Source organism: Pituophis catenifer, unplaced genomic scaffold, assembly GCF_029215685.1.
Source record: "Pituophis catenifer annectens isolate HBS135680 unplaced genomic scaffold, rPitCat1.0.hap2 SCAF_17, whole genome shotgun sequence".
Lineage (NCBI taxonomy): Eukaryota > Metazoa > Chordata > Lepidosauria > Squamata > Colubridae > Pituophis > Pituophis catenifer.
The window spans coordinates 1,398,256-1,407,428 of NW_027256897.1; the positions used below are offsets into that span (position 1 = coordinate 1,398,256).

Consider the following 9,173-nt stretch of genomic DNA (forward strand, 5'->3'; position numbering starts at 1 on the left):
AATTTGGCAAGTGCTCCAAGGCCCCGGTTGCTTTTTTACAAACTTGGCACAGTGCCAAGTGGTCCAAAACCCCCAGTGGGATTTTTACATGAATTTGGGAAAGTGCTCCAAGGCCCCGGTTGCTTTTTTACAAACTTGGCACAGTGCCAAGTGGTCCAAAACCCCCAGTGGGATTTTTACATGAATTTGGCAAGTGCTCCAAGGCCCCGGTTGCTTTTTTACAAACTTGGCACAGTGCCAAGTGGTCCAAAACCCCCCGTGGGATTTTTACATGAATTTGGCAAGTGCTCCAAAGCCCCAGTTGCATTTTTACAAACTTGGCACAGTGCCAAGTGGTCCAAAACCCCCCGTGGGATTTTTACATGAATTTGGGCAAGTGCTCCGAGGCCCCCGGTTGAATTTTTACACTAATTTGGCACCGTGCCAAGTCCCATCAAAGGCCGCTGTGTCCCTTCTTCTGCCTTGTGATAACCCTGAAGCCTCAAAGATGCCCTCCAGCCAGACACATGGTTGGAAAAAATGAGAAAAAAACCACATAGATTTTAAACCAGAGATTTTTTTTTATTGGGGATTGTACCTGAAATATATAATAGAGAATTGAGATATGATTGTGAATATATTAACAGCGGCTAGTCTTAATTAATAGTACATTTCATAATTCTTACCTTAAATCCTCACAATTAACAATACTTAACCTTGAATCACCTATCTCCCCTATTACCATCTTATCAAAAGTTTACTCTTATTTATTTAATCAAAACAATTACCCTTCTATTAACCCACTTTAAGTCACGATTCAATTCATAACTCATATTACATTTCACAATTCTTGGCCTAAATCCTCACAATTAACAATACAAATCAAACATGTTTATATTTCAAAAATCTTATTTCCCTCTCTAAAAGTTCCCCACATTTATGGTTGCTTCGTATAATGCTCATTAAATCTTTATTTCCTTATTACTTCACCAAACTTAGATCCTCTAATCCCAAAAATATAGCAATTTAACATTGAAACCTAATTCTTAATTCAAATAGAACTACAATTTCCAATTATTTCCCACAATTCCATCTCTGTAATCGTATCATTTATATAAGCCAGTTTAAGTAATTTGTAATTCATAATCCTATATTATTTCACTTTTTCTTTTTTGCTTAGATATATTATCAAAAATACTGAAAATATTAAAATATTAGTTATTGAAACTATTCAAATTATTACAATTGTTATAGATATTTGAACAATATCCCAATTTTTTTAGGCATCAATTATTCTCAATACCATATAACATCATAATAAACATTGATTCATTATGTCCATTGATACGTTTTCTTTTAACATAGTCTATTTCTCATATATTAAAGCTTCCATCCATATTTCAATTTTAAGTATCTGTAACATATTCTCATATTTCTATTAATCTCATTATTAATCTCAATATAATTATTTTATAAATCAAAGTCCTGGACTTTTCTATTCTACCCCATATTCCCCAATTCTTTCACTGTTAATCCCAGTATAATCATCTTTATAACTATTGTTATTCACAATATCATCTCTAAAAACCTCCTTTTTATTATTACTATCCTGTACATTACTTATTCATAATAAGGGGGGTGGGAGAGAGAGAGTGTTGCAAACCACCCCCAAATCCATTCTGCAGCCATTTCCATTTCGACAATACTGTTTCTGGGATTAACAGAACCGGTCCAAAATGGAAGAACTCTCTAGTTCAGATGTTTTTTCCTCCTTTTCTTGGCCGTCCAGTCACCGACATTCTCTCCGCCGTCCGTTTCTCGGGCTTGGTCAGCGTTTGCGGATCAAAATGTCCCAGCTATCCTTCCAACGTAGAGCTTGTAACTCCGATTTTGAGAGTGCCGGGTCTCCGTAGGTAAGTGGGCTGAACGTGTGGTACGTCAGGTAGACGGAAGACATCCAGGCCACCACCAAAGCGCCGTGCATGCTCTTGGAGAGCCTGGATCTGTGGGAGTGAAGAGAGAGACGAGCATTAAAAAAGGAGATTGAGCCTCTAGAAAGAATGCAGAGAAGAGCAACCAAGATGATCCGGGAGGCTGAAAAAGAGGAAGACTGGTTGCTGGAATTGGGTATGTTTAATTTAATGGGATTTGGGTATTTAAATTAATGGAATTGGGTGTGTTTAATAAAGGGACGTGGTGGCTCAGTGGCTCAGACGCTGAGCTTATCAATCGAAAGGGTCGGCAGTTCGAATCCCTAGTGCCGCGTAACAGGGTGAGCTCCCGTGACTTGTCCCAACTTCTGCCAACCTAGCAGTTTGAAAGCACGTTAAAAAAAAATGCAAGTAGAAAAATAGGGAGGCTGCGCCTGGTCGTAAATATGAGTCAGTCGCCAAGCATTCTGAGTTTTGACCATGTGCCCACGGGGGATGCTGCAGCAGTCGTTAAATGTGAAAAAAGGTCAGGGGTCATTTTTTCCCCCCTATGCAAGTTGTACGTTCTAATGGTCACTCAACGAACGGTCGTAAGTCAGGGACCATGTGTATGTCTCTTTGTGCTGTCTTTCTTCTGCTTTGCTTCTGATTATTATTTAAAAAGCAATTTAAAAAAATTATGACGGAAACCAAGGGAAGAAGACAGGCGAGGTTGGGTGTCCTACCTGCAAAGGAAGTCGCTGGCGTGCTGCAGAATGACGGGGATCAGGAGGATTTGGAAAGTGACGGCCGGCAGGTAATGGTAAAGGAAGAGGTTCTTCTCCATCAGGAAGAAAGGCAGGTAGTTCGCGGCCCATCCGCCCACGCAGATCCCTCCGGCCAGGAGCCACTGCTGCCAAGGCTCTGCAGAGAAACGGGACGGGGAAACGGGCAAGTCAGTTGCTCAGCCGGAGAAAATGCCAGGACGGGGCAACAAGAAATGGACAGAGGCTCTTTATAGGTTAGCATTTTTTTCAAGATTTACTAGATTTGGGTGATTGAAAGCCAGTCTGGCATTTTCATGTCATACAGCTCTACAGAGGAACTATTGAGTCTGTCATCTGCACCTCCATCACTGCCTGGTTTGGCTCTGCAACCCAACAAGACAGACACGGACTTCGGAGGATCATTAGAACTGCAGGAAAAACCATGGCTACCCACATGCCTTCCATGGAGGACCTGTCTACTGCACGAGTCAAAAAGAGGGCTGTGAAAATATCTGCAGAGCCCTCGCATCCTGGACATAAACTGTTTCAACTCCTACCCTCAAAACGACGCTATAGAGCACTGCACATCAGAACAACGAGACACAAGGACAGTTTTTCCCCCAAACGCCATCACTCTGCTCAACAAATAATTCCCTCAACACTGTCAAACTATTCACTAAGTCTGCACTACTATTAATCTTCTCGTCGTTCCCACCACCCATCTCTTCAGTCCAGTCCAGTCCCGGGTAGTTTAGTGTCCAGTTGAGGTCTGAACTGGACTGGACTGAAGGAAAGTCAAGTAAAGGGAAGACCGGAGAGGACACCACCGACCTGCGCTTCCCTTCAGCCCTTCAGCCGCCGCTCCGGGTGCAGCCTCAGCCTCCAAAGGGGCCAGTGAGGAGGCCCTTCAGAGGCCATGGTGGTGGAGGCTCCCTCGCCAACCTCGGCGCCAAAACTCCGGCCAGCCCGCCAACCAACCAACCAACAGGGGCCTCGTCGTGGAAATCTCCACCGGCCTCCTCGACGGAACCTTCCTCCCCCTTCCCTCAGCGTTTACAGGTAGGGCCGCCATCTTGGACATGCGCAGAAGAAGAAAAGGAAAAAACTGCGCGGAGCGGTTTATTCTTCATCCCTCCGATTCTTCCCTCTGAGGGAGGCTCGCAGCGGCCGCCGAAGAGGCTGCCGGGAATGGAGAGGTTTCCTTCCTAATAGGGCACCGAGGATGGGAAAACAGGGACTGCTGCCCTCCTGTGGCCAGGTATGGCCATGGCGTTTTTATTTTTTTTCTAAGGTGTAGCAGAAAAGGGTTACTGGATAAATCAAAGAGATTGGATAAAATAGAGATAGAAGATGAATAGATGATTGAGGAGGGAGATGGAAAATAATTTTGTGAAAAGTGAAAGAATTATTTCATTGGAGGTTTATTTTTGTAGAACAGGACATTTCCGAATACACCAAAACCCCAAATCCTCACCCAAGATTTTATTTATTTATTAGTTTCCATTTCTATACAAAGATGGTCCTTGTTGACGTAAGCCAAGAGCAGAAGGGCAGAGTGCCCAGCAGGTCCAAGCTCCCGATGGCAGGATCACAAATATAGTCAGCAAAAACTGTGGTCACATAATTATAAGGGGACAATGTCTACAGCCTATAAGGAGAATTTGTATGTTTTACCCCGTGAGGATAGCCAGAATGTTCAAGAACAAATTGGAGAAATGCTGGAAATGTCACCAGACGCCAGGATCGTATTACCATATGTGGTGGACATGCGGAGAAGCAAAAAGATATTGGACAAAAAGATATACACATGTGGTTGGAAAAAAATGATAGACACATTGACTTTGAACCAGAAATATTTTTATTAGGGATTTTACCTGAGACATATAATAAAGATTTGCAATATGTAACTGTGAATGTCTTGACAGCGGCTAGAATTGTATTTGCAAAAAACTGGAAAGGAGAGAAAATACTTACTGATGAAGAAATTATTAATAAAATAATAGAATGTGCTGAAATGAGTAAATTGACATTTGAAATAAGGGAACAGGAGAACAATCAGTATTACTTGATATGGGACATGTTTTATTGTTAGATGGATAATAAAATATGGAGATGAAATATGATATATGAAATGAAATTAAAATATACTGTGTTAAAATCTGCTTTTTGGGAATAGAACTTTGTGTTACAGATTGATGTTTTGAAGATAATGTGAGCACAAAAAAAAGGATACTAACCGACTGATACACTGTAATTGTTTGAAAGAAAGATATTTTTATGTTGTTTTTGTTTGAAAATAAAAAATTGTTTTATAATAACACAAATATAGTCAGACTTGACCATTCAAATCATAATACAGTCCTAAAGATAAAATACAGTCCTAAAGATACATAAAACTATCATCCAATATTTTAAGGATGACAAAGTCACATAATCATAATAAAATGACATTTTTGATAAAAAAAAAAGTGGTGAGGTGTAAAAGAAACCACAACTTTAATGTTCAAACATTTTAATTTCACGACAGGTATCTCTTGGTGATGATTATATGAAAGGATACATTACGAATTAGGCAACAGATAAAATGTTTACCATAAGCATCACAGCTACTTAACAGTAAATCAGGAGTTAAACTCAGCTGCATTCCAAAAAATACATGTCAAACAGAATATTAACTAGCCTGAATCCCATTTACAAATATTTCAGGAATAAAAAGTCGACAAATGTGTGTGACAAAAGAAATCAAAACTCTTGAGGTGAGGGCCACATACTGTGTTGTCATGATTAACATGTACTAGTCAAAAATAACATGCATTCTCAACCACAGCCCAGGCTAAAATTATTCCAAGGCGGAAAACTAGAAACCTTTTATCAATAACTAGCTATACATATTATTAAAAAGAGCCTTTGAGGCTTTTTTCGCCTGGTTCTAAGAACAATTGCCATGGCTAAATTTATGCCAGGCAGAAAACTACAAAATTTATTATAAACCACCGGCACACTTAGCATTAAAAAGGGCCGTTAAGATGTTTTCTGGTTCTAAGAACCAACATCATGCCTAAATTAAGCCAGGCAAGAAATCTACTCAGGATTTCAATGGCCACATCTAGAATTAAAAAGGGCCGCAGAGATTTATTTACCAGTTACAGGACCTAATGCCTCACCCTAGCAAAAGAGCACTTATTAATTTATTGAGATGGCAATATCTCATATTGAAGTGGGCCACCAGGTTTACTTTTGATTCTAACAGATATGGCTGCTACTGAACCTAATTCTAAGTGTGAAGAAGCAGGACTGGTGATCCAAAAGGATCCCTTCCAGTTTGCTCATTTGGGGATCCTCAGGGACCGGGAGAGCCTTCTCTCTGTGCGCTCTAGACTCTCCCAGTGTGATCCGCCCTCACTGCCTGCTCAGTGACTGGAAGACCACGTCCTCCCGGGCGCCGTAGCATTTCCACCATCATGCGTGGGGGTCTGCTTTGAGCACAGGTAGAATCAGGAACATGCAGCCTTGCTCCTGGAAAACGCACCCCATCAACTCACCTGTGCTCATGCGTGAACGTAGGCAGAGTACGAATGTGGAGGGGGACTGGTGATCCAAAAGGATCCCTTCCAGGTTGCTCATTTGGGGATCCTCAGGGACTGGGAGAGCCTTCTCTCTGTGCGCTCTAGACTCTTCCAGTGTGATCCGCCCTCACTGCCTGCTCAGTGACTGGAAGACCACGTCCTCCCGGGCGCCGTAGCATTTCCACCATCATGCGTGGGGGTCTGCTTTGAGCACAGGTAGAATCAGGAACATGCAGCCTTGCTCCTGAAAAACGCACCCCATCAACTCACCTGTGGTCATGCGTGAACGTAGGCAGAGTACGAATGTGGAGGGGGACTGGTGATCCAAAAGGATCCCTTCCAGGTTGCTCATTTGGGGATCCTCAGGGACCGGGAGAGCCTTCTCTCTGTGCGCTCTAGACTCTTCCAGTGTGATCCGCCCTCACTGCCTGCTCAGTGACTGGAAGACCACGTCCTCCCGGGCGCCGTAGCATTTCCACCATCATGCGTGGGGGTCTGCTTTGAGCACAGATAGAATCAGGAACATGCAGCCTTGCTCCTGAAAAACGCACCCCATCAACTCACCTGTGCTCATGCGTGAACGTAGGCAGAGTACGAATGTGGAGGGGGACTGGTGATCCCAAAGGATCCCTTCCAGGTTGCTCATTTGGGGATCCTCAGGGACTGGGAGAGCCTTCTCTCTGTGCGCTCTAGACTCTTCCAGTGTGATCCGCCCTCACTGCCTGCTCAGTGACTGGAAGACCACGTCCTCCCGGGCGCCATAGCATTTCCACCATCATGCGTGGGGGTCTGCTTTGAGCACAGGTGGAATCAGGAACATGCAGCCTTGCTCCTGAAAAACGCACCCCATCAACTCACCTGTGCTCATGCGTGAACGTAGGCAGAGTACGAATGTAGAGGGGGACTGGTGATCCCAAAGGATCCCTTCCAGGTTGCTCATTTGGGGATCCTCAGGGACTGGGAGAGCCTTCTCTCTGTGCGCTCTAGACTCTTCCAGTGTGATTTGCTCTCACTGCCTGCTCAGTGACTGGAAGACCACGTCCTCCCGGGCGCCGTAGCATTTCCACCATCATGCGTGGGGGTCTGCTTTGAGCACAGGTAGAATCAGGAACATGCAGCCTTGCTCCTGAAAAACGCACCCCATCAACTCACCTGTGCTCATGCGTGAACGTAGGCAGAGTACGAATGTGGAGGGGGACTGGTGATCCAAAAGGATCCCTTCCAGGTTGCTCATTTGGGGATCCTCAGGGACTGGGAGAGCCTTCTCTCTGCGCTCTAGACTCTTCCAGTGTGATCCGCCCTCACTGCCTGCTCAGTGACTGGAAGACCACGTCCTCCCGGGCGCCGTAGCATTTCCACCATCATGCGTGGGGGTCTGCTTTGAGCACAGATAGAATCAGGAACATGCAGCCTTGCTCCTGAAAAACGCACCCCATCAACTCACCTGTGCTCATGCGTGAACGTAGGCAGAGTACGAATGTGGAGGGGGACTGGTGATCCAAAAGGATCCCTTCCAGGTTGCTCATTTGGGGATCCTCAGGGACTGGGAGAGCCTTCTCTCTGTGCGCTCTAGACTCTTCCAGTGTGATCCGCCCTCACTGCCTGCTCAGTGACTGGAAGACCACGTCCTCCCGGGCGCCGTAGCATTTCCACCATCATGCGTGGGGGTCTGCTTTGAGCACAGATAGAATCAGGAACAGTGCAGCCTTGCTCCTTAAAAATGTACCCCATCAACTCACTATCTTTTCCATGCTATGTTGGTATATGGGATGCTTGTGGGGTGTTCTCAACTTCTAAGAACTACAGCTATGGCTAACATTATACTATACCAAATAACTAATAACTAACTAGCATTTGAGAGTGCCATAATCATTCTCTTTGGTTTTAAGAACCATTGCCTGGACTAATAGCCAAGAGGCAAGAAAACCATGGAATCTTATATACATCATGGAGCACGCTTAGATTTAAAAAGAGTACTTGACCTTTTCTTTCTGATTCTAAAAATCATCGCCATGGGTAAAACTATGCCGGGCAAGAAAACTAGAAATTCTATTATCTATCAACAGACACAGACAACATTAAAATACATAGTATGGCATGTTAATGAGAGTGGCTTACAATTTCAAAGATTTTTCTACAGGTCAGTTTTGATTGACTGGGTGAAAATGCATTCTTGACGAACATCACATTCATTCTTGCTTTCCATTCTTTCTTCTATTCTCACCATCAGCACTGGAGGTGGACAACTCAGTCTTCTGTCTTCAAAGAGGGTGTACTACATACCCTTGAGATTAAAAAAAATCAACGTTATTGCAACTGCCACTGGAATATTACTCCTAAGAATACACAATACACAGTAGTTACTATTGCCTCAGATGCAGGGGTTACCCTTACTTACCTGGGCAAGAGGGACTATCGCTCTCCATTATTCCCAAACTTTGAAGAATACAAGTCTCAACTTACCTCATAGCATAGAGGCCACATCGCAGCTGAAGGCTAACAGGCTTGGGCTGGTGACATTTTCTTCCTCTTTTTCCTTCTTTCACTTTTGTTTCTTCCTCTGCCATGCTGAACAAACGTTGCCACTTTCCAAGAACATTTGGCAGATGGCTTGCACTTGTTCCTCTCCTCAATCTCAGAAGTTCTAAGATCTTTTATAGATTTTATGGCCATACCTAGCATTATGCCAGGCAAAAAACATATAAAATCTATCATCAATTACTGGCCACACCTAGCATTAAAAATGGCCACTGAGGTTTCCTTTCTGGTTCTAAGAACCATCGCCAGGGCTAAATTATGCCAGGCAAGAATGGTATAAAATCTATTATCAATCAACAGTCACACCTAGCATAAGAAAATGGTCATTGAGTTTTACTTTCTGGTTCTAAGAACCATCGCCAGGGCTAAATTATGCCAGGCAAAAAAGGTATAAAATCTATTATCAATTACTG

At 43.5% G+C, this 9,173-nt stretch overlaps 1 protein-coding gene across 1 annotated transcript; it reads right to left on the minus strand.

The window, feature by feature from the left end:
• Positions 1 to 540: 540 nt before the first annotated feature.
• LOC139325682 (protein O-mannosyl-transferase 1-like) lies at positions 541 to 3,775 on the minus strand. Its single transcript, XM_070955633.1, has 3 exons — positions 3,488 to 3,775; positions 2,636 to 2,813; positions 541 to 1,982 (listed from the first exon to the last, which is right to left on the minus strand). The coding sequence occupies exons 2-3, from the start codon at positions 2,734 to 2,736 to the stop codon at positions 1,808 to 1,810; spliced, it is 276 nt and encodes a 91-aa protein (XP_070811734.1). The 5' UTR covers positions 2,737 to 2,813; positions 3,488 to 3,775; the 3' UTR covers positions 541 to 1,807.
• Positions 3,776 to 9,173: the final 5,398 nt, after the last annotated feature.